Source organism: Chrysemys picta, chromosome 4, assembly GCF_011386835.1.
Source record: "Chrysemys picta bellii isolate R12L10 chromosome 4, ASM1138683v2, whole genome shotgun sequence".
Taxonomy (NCBI): Eukaryota; Metazoa; Chordata; order Testudines; family Emydidae; genus Chrysemys; species Chrysemys picta.
In genome coordinates, this window is record NC_088794.1 from 130,708,782 (window position 1) to 130,727,069 (window position 18,288).

The window sequence follows — 18,288 nt, forward strand, 5'->3', positions numbered from 1 at the left end:
ACTCCTAAGGACCTGATTTGTGAGTGACAATCAGAGATACTAGGTGCCCACAGATGCATCTGCAATTGCTTGCCCTCAGATTTAGAGAGGTTGAGGCTACACTGAAAAATGTGAGGTCCTTACTAAGCATTTAAGCAAGAGCTGAAAAATAAAAAAGGTAAGAAATGGAGTGGGGAGAAGAGAGGAGGGTAATGTTAATGGCTTTTGTTCAAAGAATGAAACAATTCCTCAGAAACAGGAACAAGCCTGACAGAATAAAGAGCTAATCGAGTCAGGGACACAAACAGATCCCTAAAGCTGGAGTAAGTGACTCTCCAGTGTAAATAATTATATGAAGAGGAAAGAAAACAACATTGAGATGATCACTGGTATTATTATATAGCCAACACAAAGAGGTTCTTTTTGTTTCATTTCCACAAAACATTTTGGGTGTAAGAAAGACCTTGTTCTATGTTCTCAACGTTATACATGGAAGACAATAAAGGGTTAAGTAGATATGAGTCTCCTTTCCAAGGAGAGAAAATGTTTCTTTCAAGCAGAACTTGACCAACTACTGTCATAAACACTTAGCATGTGCTTTGATATAACCTATTCTCTAAGTGCCATAGACTGTAGCAGTAATTATAGAAAGCCATGATAACAGGTCTATCTCCCCACAAAGCTGGCATCACTCTTTTAGCAAATAGATCATTCCAAACACTAGCAGTACTCAACTATAAAATGAAAGTACGTAAAATAGAAAAGCCTTGTGTTCCAACGTGCTGTAATGAGTTAGTTCTTCCTTCCTTTTCTATTTTTAGTTTTACTTTCTTCTCTCGCCATTAACTGTCTATGTTTGTTTTAGAAGCAATAGGGAATAAGAGTATCAGTTCATTGTTACAACTACCTACATATCAAAGACACCGGGTCTCTTCTATATCAAAAAAAGAGAGGGGAACAGAAAATATGAGCTTGCCTCCAGTATGTTTTACTGGTTACGGGGGGAAAACTGCCTACCTTCACACACTGTGTTAATGGTTTATAAGGGCTTGATTATATTAGTTTTATGGCAATGTCAATCCACTGAAGCCAATGAAGTGAAGCCAGATTAACAGAGTGGAGAATCAACCCCAACGAGAAAGCAACCTGCTTATAGGGAACTTGGATATAGTGCAACTTCACGTATCGCTGGCAGACATTATTTGAATTCTTTGCATTGTGCAATGTCATGCTGGATATAAAGAGTTTGTGCTTAGAGAAAAGTTGGTGTATGAAAACTGACTGCACTGTGGGCCCAATCCAGCATCCACTGAAGTCAACTGGAGTCTTTCTGTGGACTTCAAGCTTTGGATCAGGCTCTAGGAGGTTCTGTTGTGTCTTTTTAAACCTCCTCTTGAGAATTCTTCGTCCTTCAAGACTCAAGGTTTAAAATACTGTACTTGCAAAACTTTCGATCTCTGTTCATCACATTAAATCTGAAGTTCCTAACTTTCTCCCTCAGCCCCAGTATCCCCCAGTGAAAGACCGCAGACATTTAAGGAAATACAATCAGGTATTTTCCAATGAAACTGAATCATAGGGACTCTGTCTTGATATATAGTCACTGTTATACTGTGGTAGGGTTCTATCTGCACATGCTACAATGAAAAACTGTATGCGAACAAGCTTATGCTGGCCCTCCCAAGAGGTCATCAGGGCCAACTCTTTAAGGCTTTACTCACTTCTCACTCTGCTAAGTCCTTCCTGACTGTCCAAATTCTGCAGTCCATATGCAATATTTACTCAGCATTATTCTGTTTGCCCAAATAGGGACTGCAGAATTTGGCACACATGGGAGTTTTGCCTGTGTAAGCACTTTAGGATTTTGCTTTAGCTGAATTTTCTTTTAGGCCCTTCCCATTTTCACCTCTAACCCCCTAAATTCACTACAGACCTGATCCCTCAACTAAGCTGCACTCAGAACACCCATTGATGTCAAAGAGATCCCTGTGTCTGAAATGGCAGGATCAGGCATCAACTCTTTAGTCAGTCACATGTCAGGGTCCTCCCTGGCTACCTGGGTTTCACTAATCCACATCGCCTTTCCTTCATGGCAGTGACAAGAGTCAGGGTTTAAAAAATGAAGACAAAAAAAAGTTAATGAGGAACATTTTCTCAAAAGCCGGGGAGAAAAGTGCTTGGAGCACATACATCCTGCATGCACATGGACTCTGAGGAAAGCCCTTAATACAAATGATTAGGAAAAAAAGACCTCAGATGTTAAATGTTATCCAATTAAGCTTAAAATAAACAGCCCAGAGATGAAATCTTGATACCAGGGTATCACATTATGTGAGGATTCTCAGACATTTGCTCACAATGTGGCATAAACAGACCAGCAGTGGCTGGCGGTGACATCTGAAAGTGGGTAGATGGGGGGGGGGAAGGAATGGACTCACACCCCTTTTCCCACTCCCCGTCCTCAGTGATGAGGGAATGTTTACGTTTTCACTGCCTCCCCCACACAACCCAGCGAAGACCACTCTCCCACAGTAACAATGACATCACTTGGCAGTACTACTGACCTTCAGATAGCAAAAAAAAAAAAAAAAATGTTTCTATTACCTGACAACTGACAATGACATCCAAATGTGCCTGAAGTCTCAGTCTGAGTCTCAGTCTGAGTCCCGCCAACTGAGACTGCACGGGCACCACAGCAGGGCAGGCTAAGGCAGGGCGGGAGAGAGGCCAATGCGCGGAGAGGTGACGTGATCACTGATGTGTGAGGGTGGGAGGAGGCAGCTATGGGAGCCCCCAGCAGCTTTGCAGGCCTGGACGGCCCTGGAGAAAAAACAATAGAAAAAACTGTCAGTCGGATCTAAGTTTGAAGGGATAGAGCAGGCATCATCAGGGAAAACAGGAGGGGTGGAGGGCAACTAGGCCTAACTCGCTACATATTTTTATTTAACTAATTTATATGTCAGGCTGAGACTGGTGTGGCTCGTTGGAAAGCCAGGGAAGAGAAGCCAGGCCGGGGGGGATGGGCAGGCAAGAGACCTGAAGAACTACAAAACCACAGATTGCTACAGGCAATTTTCTGGAAGCAAACTCAGACTGGAGGGGCCCAAGGGAGGGGGACGTGGAAAGGGGATGATGTGGCCGGTGAGGGAAGCTAGAGAAGGTCAAAGATGGTGCAGATGAGAACTGGAGGCAGTTACCAGACCCACCAGCACGTGCTTAGGGACTGAATCAAAAGGGGGATTCTTGTTTTATGGCGTGTTAATGCATTTAACTGACACAAAACTGGGTAGGCTTTCTGCCGAGCTGCTGCTGAAACAGGATCAACCCACCAGCGCAGACAAAGTGCAGCGACTTACAGCTCAAATGGCTTCACATAGGTGCCAGAAATCAAGCTCCCAGAATAAAGCATTCATGGGCCACTGTGCTTCCTTCCCATTTGAGCTGCAGCCAGTTACGCATTTTGCATGCCCCATTTGTGTATTCTGTTTCCCTATCAAGCCTATAAAGAATGCAACAACCTTTTTCCTAATAGCTGAAAAATGATATTGTAGCCTCAAACTGTGTTATTTATTTTTAACGCAGCTAGAAATCTTCTGCTATTTAAGCTGTGTTTAGAATCCTCTCCTGCTTCTCTGGAAACCCTCTCTTCTCCAGGCACTAGTCAGAAAGGAGCCTATGACTTAAAAAAGAATATAAATCTTAAAATATGTGTATACACACACATACCTATGCACAAATGCACATGCAGACTCACACACACACACACAATATTGTAAATCAGCACAATTCCACTGAAGTCAATGGAACTACACAAATGTATTTCAACAGAAGATCTGCTACTATATGTTTATTTAAAGCCATAACTTTTATTTAATTACTCAACAAGGAGTTGTAACTAATCCAGGGTAGCTTCTAAATAAACCTATGTGGTGCAGTGGTCACCGTTCAAAAGCTGGCATTTGCCAACAATTACCTCACAGTGGTACCTCGGAAACCACAGGTTTTCCCCTACATTTAGATCAGGAAATAAGTGTGTTAATTGTGGGGTATCTTTTGGCAAACGCTGTTGCTATTTTGTTTTAATGGTGACAACTCTGTCTGTGCATGCATGTGCGTGCATAAACATATACACACCCGGGCATCAAGAACTATTTTGCCATAAGCCCTATGACATTAGAAGCAGCATGTTATAATGCATCCTCTCCATCTCAAGAGTCCCAGTTCGAAAACTATGGCTACATGTTGATCTGACAGTTACACATGTGAGGCAAATAGGGATACTTCATCCTTGGCACAGCATCCAGAGCGTTAGTCTGCAAGGACTGCATTTGATTTTGTCGTTTATCTTAAATGGCTAAGAGACCACCAGTGCAAAACATTTGTGTGAAGCTTTTGCCAAAACCACAAGTGAAGAATCTAAATTCCCTGTGTAAATACTTGAGCTCCAAGCATCAAGGATAAAATTTGTGCTCTTTTGCAAGGACTGCTTTTAAATAGAAGCCATCTCTGTGGCTCATGGGGCATTTTTTTTGGAACTGTTTGATCTCACTGCAAATGCTTCAAAAACAGGTAAAGATAACCATTAACTGGACTGTATCTGTACTACATTCTGAGTATGACTGTTTGCCAGGCAAAAAGAAACAGATGTCAGACGTATACATATAGAGGCCACTTCATTGTAATTTTAAAGTACAATAATAAGAGAAGTATTTTTACAGAGCAATAAAGACCTAAGAATGGGGGAAGGCATCCTAAAGCTATTGAATAATTGCACTTTTATTTTTAAAAAATAGTATAATGAATTAGGTTGGCACTCTGCTGGCTTGGTTCAGCCACCTGGTTACTGGGGAACTTGTGTGTTGCGGGAAGAGTTGTGAGCTTGATATCCGAGTACACACGGTGGCTATTGGGCATTAATATTCAAAATTATACGGCAATCAGAGTCAGATCTCCAACTAGCCATGTGCGGCATCACAATGTTTGCACCATAATGTTTCTAAGAGACAGACTGGGACATACAGAAGGAGTACAGGTCTCGTGTACTCCAGTCACTTACACCTTTCAATAGAACCAAAGCTTACAATGGAGTCTAGGGGTGGCCAAAGTTCTGCCTAGGGGCCTACAGAATTCTATACTACCTGTGGGTGAACTCAGCTTTAATACAGAGGTGAGGCCTGCAAGGAGCACAGATCCCAGCATGCAGCATGACCCAAATGTCGGGATCAAAACGAAGCACAGTAGTCTTTCCTAAAATCTCAGCGGACCACAACTCTCTATTAAGGATCAGGGTAGCTACAAGTTGCTCCATTTAGCCACAGCCCTCAGGATCATAAAAAGATGCAATATAGCCCTCAGGTCCAAATTCTAGTCCAAGGTGTCCTGCTCTAGTCAGGGAAGGAAATGAAGTATCAAAAAGGACACTCCTAACAGGGGAAAAAAGCAAAAGTGGGGCAAAGAGCAGGAAAAGAAGGGAGAAGCAATAAACAATAAAACACAACTTTGGCAGGTCTTAAATGCCACAACTGCATGGATTGGTGCTGTGAGAGAGGAAAACTCCCAGGGCTTACAGACCAGCACAAGGCCATGCCTTCCTCTGTCAGCAGTTACAGACCAGGCGGTGCCTTCTTTTTTCTCATTTCTCCCTTCATTTTTAATAACGTTCTGAAGCATCTGAGGGTCAGACAAGATGGCACCTTGGCAAATACAAAGTGCCTGGAAAATAAACTCGCAGCGAAACCTCATCCACTGGGTTCAAGGGAAGTGGCCAGAGAAAATTAGGGCATTTTTTTAAACAAACAAAGCTTCCTTCTGGTTGTATAAATTGCAGCACTGGTGCCCAGCAGCACCTCAATAAGGGTGTGTACATTAAGGATGTGTCTGGGTTTTGCACATCCAACCCATTTTCAGTGGGTACTAGGCAGCCCTAGCCCAAAGAGTGTTTTAAAGATGAAAACAAAGGTAGGGTAACTCCTCATCAGTTTAACTACTTTAAGTATAGACATATGCAAGAAAAGCAGAAATCTGCCCTTTTAAGACAGTGATGTGAGATACTGATCATTCTCAACTCAGCCACAAGTTACGGGTCTCGATGCAGGAATCACTGGCTTGAATTCTATGGCCAGTGTTATCCAGGAGCTCAGACTGGATGATCAAAATGGCCTTAAAAATATATGAACTCCCTCCTAATTCAAAAGATCAGATACTCAGCATTTACCCATTCTTCACTTCAGCAGATCTCCCACTGAGATAAATTCTGCTCCCAATCACACTACTATAATTCTGGAGTAGCCCCAATGAATGGCTTGGAGTTACTCTGGATTGACACCAGCGTAACTAAGAGCTAGAACTGTCTCATTCATCACAGCAAGATTTTGCCAGAATAGGGACAGAGTGGAAACAAAGTAAAGACTTCCAGAATGGCCCAATCACACTAACGTGTAGGTTTGCAGGCTCTGGGACTAAAATTTGACAAGTGCCCAGTCCATAACTGGCCTGTCAAACTGTGTCCATGCTTCTTCACATCCAAGTTTTGTACATATAAAAAAGTCAAACCAGGATGAGGAAATCACATTTACACATGAAAATCAGATACTCAGAAATCTAGACACCCAGCCTGCACAGTCTGGGCTCAAGGAAGCCTGGATGTAAAGAAAAGGTGGGTGCAATTTTAGAAGCTACTTTAGAAAAATTGATCTAATTGTTTTAGTGTATTTTATATCTATCGATCTATAGTATATAGTATAGATAGATAGATGTTTGAGGCCTAGATATTTGAGACCTAAATCTCCTCTGCTGTCAGTATGGGAGAATCACTCACCTGCACTGCAGATCTCTATTGCATATTTTCTACTCATTCTGCATATGTAGCTCCCATTGATGTCAATGGGAGTTTTGAAGGTAGAATAGTGTGAAGCAGGCCTAGAGAGATCACAGTCTGGATAAAAGATGTCCGATGCATATGGGAGAGGAGACATTTTTCCTTACACTTTAAAAAGGCTCTATATTGCATATACATCACAGCTGAACTGACTCCCAGATACATCTGAGAGTCATTTTTGTTCCCCACTATTTTTACACTTACAAAGAAGAATTACTACAGATAATTTTCCCAGGTATCTGGCTGGTGCGTCTTGCCCACATGTTCAGGGTTTAACTGATCACCATATTTGGGGTTAGAAAGGAATTTTCCCCAAGGTCAGATTGGCAGAGACCCTGGAGGGTTTTCACCTTCCTCTGCAGCATGGGGCAGGTTTAAATTAGTGTAAATGGTGAATTCTCTGTAACTTCAAGTTTTTTTATCATGATTTGAGGATTTCAGTAACTCAGCCAGAGGTTAGGGGTCCATTACAGGAGCGGGCGGGTGAGGTTCTGTGGCCTGCCATGTGCAGGAAGTCAGACTAGATAATCATGATGGTCCCTTCTGACTTTTGAGTCTATGAGTCTAAGAAATTAAGATAAATTAAATATAATCCCCCAAAATTGAAATGAGTGTAGGAATCTTGCTGACAATGATAAAACCCTGGAAAGTCACAATCCAAGCATAAATGTTATCCTTTCATTGTCCTTCTCACCTTACCTAGGCATGGCTGGACATACTGTATTGTATATGAAAAAAAAATAATCCTCTCAGACACATCTACAGAACAGTACCTAAGCACAACAGAGTGGTACAAGGGTGGAATTGTAGCCTACCCTTGGAACGTAATGTATCAGAGTTTTTAAGACAGACACCAGATTAAAAGAGATCTTGTTTTATGTATTATATTGTGACCAATGTGCATGTATATATGTGTGTATTTTTGTATTCCTTTCTCGGTGTATTGTGTTTGCCTGTATGTTTGTGTGTGTGTGTACATTTGTTTAAGCCTCTCTTCCAAGTGCATGCGTGCCTTTGTATGTACATACTTGCTTCACTGCCCACGTGTCCAGGTAGACAGCTAGATAGGCAGATAGACAGATTCAGTTACATTATATAAAATAGCTCTTAAAATAATGGCAGATATCAGTCCCAAGCAGGAAATTCAGGGTATAGGTTGCAAACCCATCCTTGCACCATCCCATTGTGTTCAGGTACACTCCTGTAGCTATTTCTGAGAAGTCTGGTATTCTGTATTTACCGTGCTGCAGCCATGAGTCAGACACATCCGACAGTGCAATGAGCATCTGTTTGATAATCTCTCCCGCTGATCTGAAAGCTTTTCCTAAAACGAATTGTTTCATCTATGTTACATATTACAATACGAACCTTTTCCACCTACTATTATAATCTCTTCACCATGGATTTTCTCTCTCACACACATATACACACACAGAGATGTCAAAGTCAGGCACCCATATGCATAGTGGCACACACACAGGCATAGGGACACACACAGGCACACGGAAGCAAGCACACACACACACCGAGTACGTACAGTACTGAGTTTTTCATAGAGGCTCTAACCGTTTTCAGTGGTAACACACATACCATGGCATGTACACACGGAGAGCCAAATACCTCTTTCTCACACACACAGAGGAGCATATGCAGATACACACATAAAACATGTACATGCGTGTGTGCGTACACACACACACACAGAGGCATGATCGCACACAAACACTCAGAGGTACGGACACCCCAGCGATGACACCTTACAAGCCGAAGCACGCACAACAATTTGTGATTTTTCAGACTCACACACTGCCTGATTTATACTGTTCTTTCTCCAGCTAAACTTTATCTACAAATATGAAATGCAATGTTGTAAGGAAGGGGTGTTCTGCTTGGCATTTGGGGTTTTTTTTTGGCAAACGAGGCTTCCCTTTGAATAGATATGTTTCTTTATCCCAAGGATTCCAACTGATAATGCATAAATGAGTCATAGAATAACTGCGACGTTGTGAGCATGAAGAAGAAAGAGTGTGAGTGAGGGACACTGGCACAGAAACTTGACAGTACCCTAACTCCCCCCCTTCTCCCCCCCCCATGCCAAGACATTAATTCTCACAAGTCGGAGAAAATTACTATGCATGAATGCAAAAAGCATGATCAGGAGTAATTAACATGGCTTCATATGCAAATTTTATTAATGCAGAAGTACAAAGTCATTATGCAAATGAAACTTACGTCAACTCTCTTGACAAATATTCATCTCTAAAGCTCAAGTTTCTCCCTTCTAATTTTTTTTTATTTTATTTTTTTAGGTAAAACAGAAAAAAGTGACGAGGACTGTTTGACAAGTTTGCAAAGTTGTTTTTCAACCAGAGAAATTTATTCTTGCACTGTTGATATTTTTTTGTTTTTGTTGTTGGCAGGTACACGACAGCTCATAGAGAAGGGAAGGGGAGAGGTGGGGGGCAGGGGGAGGGAGAAAGCTACCAGCAGCAGGCAGCCAATCAAAACGCCAGCGGCTGTAATGAGCGCGATTGATGACTGTTTGGCTTTACTGCAGGGTAATGAACTAGAATCCAGTCTGAGGAGGAAAAAAATATGAATATTCATGAAGCTGTGCTCCTGCCTTTGATGATTAAAGAAATTTTTAATATTCAAATAAGCGCTTGCCAAGTGATTAACAAAGAACAAGCACGCAGGAATATGGAAATGGAGCTGTGGAAGATTTGGGAGTCACAGTCTGTGCAGCAAAGACAGCACAAAATTTCATAAACAAGATAGGCAGATAACCCAATTCAAATTCAAGCAAATAAAGAAAAAAAATCAAATCCAGTTTCTTTTCATTGGTTCAATATTGTACCAGCCACTTTATTTTAAATTATAAGGGGGAAAACAACTATATAGTAAGACTGGGGGGGGGGAGAGAAATATCCCCATAATTAAATGTACTGTTTGCTTATTAAGTGCGAGTCATTTTTGTCAAATCTACCCTGGAAAAGGTTGGGAGTTTCCTGGTTACAAATTGATAAGAAAATACAGAATAACTCCCCTGTCTGTTCTGGGGCATTGCTTTTTAGGTGTCTGTTCTTGCATAGTGCTCTTGCATAGTGAGGTACGGACTAGAAGTCAGAGCTACAAAAATGTTGAAAGTCCTCAATGTATTGTATGTGACTCAGGCTGAAGTCAAGGGTGCTTTGCACTAAGCAGATCAAGCTCTATAGTAGTATGTGTGGTCCCTACGCTACAAAGTCCATCCTTGGGTGTGGCCATAGTCTGGAAACAAAAAAACGTACCAGGTAAGGAGTAGTGAGCATCCTTGGAAGCCCGGTGGCAAAGAGGAGTTCAAGAAGGTCCCAACCAACTGATTAGTTGGTAGGAAATGTGCATACAACATTCTCCAAGTGAGAAAGGGACTCCCCTCCCGACAGGGTTTCTGAACAATGCTACAAAAATCCAGCAGTTTTACAAAATGTCTGGTAAGTTCAGGCTCTCACACTTTAATAGTTCCACTAAGGAATCACACTGAAGCACATAACAGCAGTATTAGCTGCCAAAATCATTTTGCAGTTAAAATACATCTAATTAACAGCAGACAACATCCACTGTTTTGAAATTTCCAATACCAGATAAGTTGAGTGCCACCTTAACTGAGCACCAGATAGCTGAGCTCTAACTGCTGCTCAAGGGACCAAGGCATGTAGGTCATCATTCCGTGGGTCTCTCTTAAGACAGTGGAAATCGGACTCACCTTCTTTGTTATTAGATCCCAGGGCTGCACAGGCCTGTTTGGCTTTTCTGCAGATTTTTACAATCTGGTTAATTATTTCCATATTTTAAAATCTAAAAAACATATTCTAGGAATCATTAAAGAATTATCTGATTTCTTCAGAATGTATCATTTCAATGCTATTTTTTTAAAAAAGAACAAGGATGAAGCCACAAATTGCATAAAATCACCACAGACGAAGCCTTTCTAAAAAGGCAGAATGGATCTGATGGGATTTTCTCTCATAGCTGATCCATTTTTAGAAAGACAAAAAAATATCTATTATTTAAGCACTGTAAAGGGGGAAAAAAGCCTAAATGTAAATAAAGTTAAGATTAAACATCATCATTCAGGAAATGCAAAGTTATAGCTGAGACTTTGTCTTCTGAACAATGCCAAGCTCTTCCTAACATGCCCTGTTGTGTCTAAGCATTTGTAGGAGTCTGAAGTATTACGTTACATAACATATATGCTGCAGTGGTTAAGCACAACAGAGCTGGTTAAAAAGAGTGAATGTGACCTCAACTTTATACTTCCTGACTTTTGTTAGTTTATGTCAGAGCCTTAACACAATGTAAACATTGTCTTTTGTCTATGCAATTCCTTGGTTTTGTTTTAATAGTAGTATTTTTTTTTTAAATGCCATGGAAGCAACTAACAGCTCACACAGTCAGTTCCTTTGCAGCTCTGTCTTTGGAGATTTTATGCTCTATCATAAGAACACATATTTATATGTAAGGTAAAGATTTACTTAAGCTGTCTTTAAAAGGCATCCTATTTACTCACTTCTAGACAGAAAATGATCTTTCAGTGGATCAGCTGAATACACATTCAGTACAAGGAGTCAATGTGAAAAGTATGAGGGTCACGTTTTTATAAATCACTCTCTAAATTTAACGGCCCCAAATTGTGCATGCAAGTTGTAGGGTCCTAGTAGTAGTCAGATGCTATAATAAAATAAATAATAATAACAGTAATACAAATAATAATAATAATAATAAACAACTTTCATTTCACTAATGCCTTCCATACAGGGCTCTGGAAGCACTTTACAAACATAAATAAACTGAGCTTAAAACACCCCACGTGAGGTTACTAAAGGCCTAAATATCCGTTTTGTGCATGCAAATCCTCTTTGTGAATACATCTCTATGTTTTTGATCATCCATATAATTGTGTGTCCTATTTTGGGTTTTCATGTTTAAAGAGTAGGATGAAGATATTTTTACTTACCCGACAAACCATCTGAATTTTCACAGATGACCCCTAATATCCCTGAAGATTGCTTATCGAGTGCCAAACCCTGCCCTTTAGAAGACAGGTATGTTCATTTTTATTTGTCCCACTATTTGGCAACAACTGATGTCACAGTGCGTATTTTGTATGCCACTCATCAGTAGCCATATAAAACACACTCTGGATCTCATGCAGGGGCTCTTGTTACCTGGTCAATAGACCTGGCTAGAGAACCAGGTCAAAGACTTTACATTCTACTTTGTCTAATGTCACAGCTGGATCACTGAACCAAACCTGCTCATTTATCTTTGTTATTTTTTTATCACTCACAGTTAAAATGCAAAATAATTAAGAAATATTTGCTATTTTAAATCCCCCCCCCCCATTAAATATATGAAAAGAATTACTCACCAAAACCCAAAGCTATTATGGTCCAAATTAAACCATGCTCTCTCCTCCTCAAGACAAGAGTGTTTGCATCATTGGTAGCTGCCTACATTTCTATAAGGGTGTATTAAATATCAGGGAGTGACAGGAGGAAGAGAAGGGAGGGTAAGTGAGGGCAGAATCAGGCCTAAAGTGTCTAGCATTAACAAACAGGACATCAAAACCATTTCTCATTTGAGCTAGTGTGGTCTAGTAAAGCAAGCATTGGACTGGGAGTCAGGATAGTGGGGATCTACTCCCAGTTCTACCACTAACCTCCTGTGACCTTGGGCAAGTCACTTCACCTCTCTCTGCTTCTGTTTCCCCTCCCATCCTTTGTCTGTCTTGTCTATTCAGACTGTAACCTCTTCAGGGTCTCTTACTACGTGCACGTACAGTGTCTAGCACAATGGCGCCCTGATCTCAGCTGGCGCCTCTAGGTGCTACTGAAATAAAGTAATAAATAATAATAATCACTCTGATTGTGGACGTTTTTTTTTTTCAAATACAGGATTGACAATAAACAGTGCATGAATTTTCCCCTGATTTCATTCCCTGGCTCTCATAATTAAATCCTGAGGAGTTTCAATGGTTATACAAATCCTTGTGGGGATTTACATTTTTAGTCCTGAATATTCAGCAAATATTCTTGATATAATCATAATTAAAACATATAATCGCCCCAATAGGTGATCAGAGCAATTTAACAGATCCTGGAATTAATGGAGGGAATTAGGGGGTGAAATCAGGGCTGCATGTGGGCAAAGATACAAACATACACACACACACACACACACACGATAGATAGATCGATCGATAGATAGATCTTATTTTAAAATGCAAAAATGAAGGGACATGAGTAAGCAGGGCAGGAGCCTGGACTAACCAGTGGTCAATTATGCTGACCATTTGGCTTCTGAACTTGTCCATTTGGCACCAAATTTTGTTCTCAGCTGCTCATATTTCAATGCGCACAAGAATTTGGCCCTTAGAGAAGAAAGCAGAAGGAATTTGCGGCTTGGACAAGTTCCTCCCCCCAACTGCCCCTAAATTTGTCCCCATACCATTCTCCTCACCCCTTTTTTCCTTTCTCCTCTACCCCCCTCTTTTTCCATCTGTCCCCCACAAATCACCCCTCACCAATGAAAAAACCTGGTGGCAGAATTAGACTGTAGTGGGGCTTAAGCAGCTCTCTGGTTTCAAAAGTGGTTTTCTTATTATGGCGAATCTCAGGAGACCTAAGGAACAAGAAATGTGGTGGAGTGAAACGCACAGAGAGCGCGAGACTAAGGAGAAAGGAAGGCTGGAGAGAGAAGGGAGAGGCAAAGAGAGAAGCGAGGACCAAGAAAAGAATGAAGGGAATGAACAAGAGCAGAAAGTTATGGTATTCTGTCTCTTTTTTCTGCCCCTCCTCCTTTCTTTTCCTTCTTTTTGTCTTAAAAGAAACCAAACAAATGTAATGTTTAACAAATGTAATGTTTAACCCTTCGATGCAATGTTAAAGCCAAGAATGGGCACAAATGAAATGGAAACGTTAAGGTGCTCATGGCTAGGATGGAACTTTCTGCTCTGAATGGGATGTAAATCAATGAAGTGCTGTTTGTCAGAGGCTACAGACATTTTGAAACACTAGCTCTGAGAGCTGTGAACTGCCCCAATTCAGCTCAGCAGCTGTTAACTCTGAAGACTAATGACAACAATTTAAATATCAACAATGTCAACTGCTTCACTTGTTAACTCAAGAAAGTGGAGGGAGGACGATCAGCTCATATCACTGTATGCAGAGCACATGCACAAGAAGATCTGTGCTATCTTCTGTAAGTGATATCTACAGAGGCTGCAACTTAGCAGGGCTTGGTTTGTGAGCAAAGTTTGTGAGAGTACCACATATTTCTTTTTCCAGTCTCCTGCTGATAGCAATGTTAACTTATCCAGTATTTATAATGTGGGCATTAAGCTATACATTTTATAGTCCCTCTAGTCGTCAAAAATTGCATACACGTACAATGTGGATGAGTTAATTATACTACTAGCAATTTCACTTTTGCTTTTCCTGACTTTTTACATACAAATTTGTAACCACAATTTCCCCCTCTCTCTCCCCCCCCCCCCGCCCCGTGTATATAGTGCTATTCACAATCACCCTGACATTTCACATAAGCAAACTAAAACATAGCAAAGAGTGGCAAGTAGTTAGGGGGGGGAAATATTCAATATAGATTTAAAAAATAAGGGTGGACTTTGATTTCTCTCTGGGGAGAAAACTCCACTAGTGAGGACTTAAAATGTGCCAAAGTTTGATACCTTGAATGTACAAATGAAGTGGGTAAAGTGACCAACCGCAAATTTGACACAATCCACAAAGCTATAAGAGTGCTGAGGATTTTAAAAGTCAAAAGCTTAATTCTCAATTCAATGGTCAGCCAACAAATCTGAATAAATAACAAAATGATACATGAATGGAAAGTATTGATACATGAAAAGAAAATTAACCAAGCAGATTGGTTTTGATTAGCCATCTAAGGTGGACAAAAAAAGCAGGAAAAGGGTATTATAGGAGTTTTAAAAGGTGAAATAATTGAGGAATGAATCAAATTTTATTTGCAAAAGGAAGCCAAGTGTTACAAATTTTGGACCCAATCCTGGTGTTAGATAAATTAATCAATTATAGTTTTGCCCAGTGCTTCAATCAGAGCAGCTGCAGGCTCTTTAGGAATGTTGACTAGATGAAGACTGGATGATCAAATTCCATCTGGGAAGGTAAAAGACTAGCACAATCAAGAAACAACCCCTTGTTCCTCACAACCAGGGCAGATGGATAACAGCAAATTCAGCCTCAAGAAAACGAGAACCATTTCACCACAGGATATACCGCTGTAATTATATTCTCTTTGGGCCTGATTCTACCTCATTTACTCATACTGAGTAGTATCTTACTCCGCAAATAGTCCCACTGTGAATACAGCCAAATCAGGCCCTTTCTTAGTATGTCTGTCTGAAACTGAAGCCAAACTGATTTACTGAATCAAAAAGGATGTTTAAAAACATAAAACCAAGTTGAGAACAAGACGGAAGTACTGCACCATCAGAGGGCAAGCAAAAGACAACCATTTTAGCCATGTTCAACATAAGGAAGTTATAGTCAATTCATCTTTATTATCCTAGTCAAATAAATGCCAGTGGATGTTTTTGTTTTGTTTTTGATGGAAGTGTCTATACACTCAAAATGGAGCTTACTGCTTTATATCACACTGTAACAAAATCTTTCTATGGCCTCTTAGGTTTCAAGCCAAATTTCTGAAATGTCACTGACTAAAAAAATTGAATCGCCCTGTAATTAGTTTCAACAAAGTAGTCCTTTTAACCCTGATTTTCTGGATGTAGATGGCATTTCAATATACATATTGTGAACCTTTCCTTAAAGGATGAGTGGAATCAAGACTGCGAAATCACAAACAGTGTTCTGATGTATCACTCAAAACAACTTCTTGATTTTTCTGTAATAGAATTCAATCCGTTTTCCAGTCTTTTAGCAGGTGATCAGGCAAAATGTGTATGCATATCAGAACTGGTAAAACAAAGTAACACCTTAGAGCACTAATTTGATAAAGATTGTTATAACCCGTTAACACTAGTATCATTATTCCTTATGATTTAATATTCTACTGACTGGCTGTAAGAGAGGTTTCTGTTCTGCTGAGGTTTATACCACTGTTTAATGTAATTAAACAAACTGGCAGCAAAAGCCTCCATGGAAATATCATTTTGATCGCAGAGTATTCCCACCAGAAATTTAAAGGAATCATAACATACAAACTTTGATTCTGTTTTATTTTTCCTCCCGTTCTGAAACTGATCAGGCATTTCTGGACTTAGTAAAGCAAAGGAAGAAATTAATTTGGCTTCTCAGGACATGTGGTTGTTTACAGTAATAATCTACTGCGAATAATAAGCTCAGTTAAGGTGTAAGAACAAAGCCTGAGTTAACAGGCTCTGTGCAGGGAACTGAGTTGGGACTGGGGATATGGAATTCACCATCTCCCAGCAATGGACAGAGCACAGCCATTGACTTCAGCTTGCTCACAGTATCACCCCTATTCTGCACCAACCTGTTCAGAGTTACTATGCAGCATGCACCAAAAGAATGTGCAGGAAATGGACGCCCCTCGGAGTGGCCACTCACCTTATGCTCTCACCCCAAAAAGCTCGCCAGGTAGAAAGGGCCTCAAAGGAGCCTCCACCCTGGGGTGAATATACAATGATGGATTTTTAGGTACGCCACAGAAATTCCTATTTTCGTCGAAGGCCTGATCCCTCTCCCACTGAAATCGAAGGTAAAATTTCCACAGGCTCCCATGGGGGAAGGGACAGACCCGTCCAATGTGACCAAAGAATCGCATTTGAGGCCTTGGCGGGAAGGAAAGGAGTATTTTTCTAGTTTTTCAATCAAACTGAGGGTAGGTCTACACTTAACACAGCTGCACCACTGTAGTGCTTCAGTGAAGACACTACTACACTGATGGGAGCACTTCTCCCAACAGCGTAGTTAATCCACCATCCTGGAGAGGCAGTAGCTATGTCGACAGGAGAAGCTCTCCCGTCAATACAGCACTGTCTATACCAGGGTTAGGTCAGTATAACTGCATCGCTCGGGGGTGTGGATCTTTCACACCCCTGAACAACATAATTATACCAACATATGTTTTGTAGCAGAGACCTAGCCTGAGTAAACTCACAAGGGCGCTGACTCATGTGAAGCTCCCATTGGTTTCAACAGTAACTTTGCTGGCATAAAGGACTGCAGGATAATGTCCTACAGTTAAAATAATCTCAATTCCAAATCAGTGGGAGTTTTGCCTGAATCGATTATGCAGCATTGGGCCCACAGTCTGGAGACATAGGCATGTTTGGGCATCTCTACAGGACGTAGCTCACTGACTACAACGGAGCAGCACCACAGATGAATATGGCCCTGTATGTCTTTGTGGAAAAGGGACTTTCCTTCCACTTCTAGGGTGTGAGCCCAGATCCCATCCTGTAGTCCGTACGCAGGTGAAACCCCTGTCAAAATCAGTGGAAGTGTTGCCTAAGTAAAGACAGACTGCAGGATCAAGCCTGCCATTTGGAATCCAACAGGAAATGGAATGGCAGTCCCCATCATAAACCTAACAGGCACAATAACAAAAAGAAAAACAACCCACTTTCTTCACAACAGCAGAGCATTTGAGGAGAGGATGGAGTCAAAACTCAGTTAAAATAAAGGCTAGTCACTTTTTCCTCACATCTGAGAGGGTATCTGGAGGAGAAAAAAAACACTGAAATTATATCCATACCTATTCTGATGGGGGACAGGGAATGACTAAGAGAAGAGAAAAATGTCTGGTTCCTATTACTGCTATCTCCAATCCTTCCTCCTTCACAATCACAAATAGTTTGATTAAAAAAAAAAAAAAAAAAAAAAAAAAGCTTCTGTAATATATGTTCTGATTTTCTTAAACTGATCTCACAAACTACTAGTATCTAGTTACATCTCCCCATACTGCAGGTTTTAATACCCATATTCTACATCCTAATTTCTTTGGGCAGGAGGTAGCTCAGTGTCACTGGGGAAAAAAAAGTCACTGGGTTTTGCAATCCAGCAGCTTACTTGGCAGAGCAAACTGCTGGTTGGCATAATCCACTCCTTTGACAAAACTACTATTTCTGGGCACTCACTCAAAAACAGGTAGGAAGCAAATGCTGAGAAATAAGGAAGTAAAAACAGCCAATAGGTTTTTCACTACCAAGAACGCCAAGAGTAAACATGATTTATTTAGCTGTGTTTAACGTGTCTCTTCTGCACTAGACTGCAGAAATCTGCTTGCATTTAAAGAAGGAAGGGGGGGGCGGTTGTGGAGGCATAAAAAGAGAATCCATTACAGAGCTTCGCTAGTACTTTCTGAATTGTTCAGTCACACAGTTTTATTGAGTACAAGTATTTTCTAACCCAAAATATATTCATGTGTCA

The 18,288-nt window shown here is 40.8% G+C and overlaps 1 protein-coding gene across 11 annotated transcripts in view; it reads right to left on the reverse strand.

Annotated features, from left to right (window-relative positions):
- Positions 1-18,288, reverse strand: part of BCL11B (BCL11 transcription factor B) — a 99,107-nt gene that overhangs the window by 49,527 nt on the left and 31,292 nt on the right. For 7 of the 11 annotated variants that reach the window (XM_005305853.5, XM_005305852.5, XM_042858695.2 and 4 more), the window contains one exon: positions 2,584-2,799. The exons of the other annotated variants lie outside the window; for them this stretch is intronic. In XM_005305853.5, the coding sequence (XP_005305910.1) occupies positions 2,584-2,799 (216 nt within the window). The remainder of the gene's footprint in view (positions 1-2,583; positions 2,800-18,288) is intronic. 11 annotated transcript variants of the gene reach the window in all.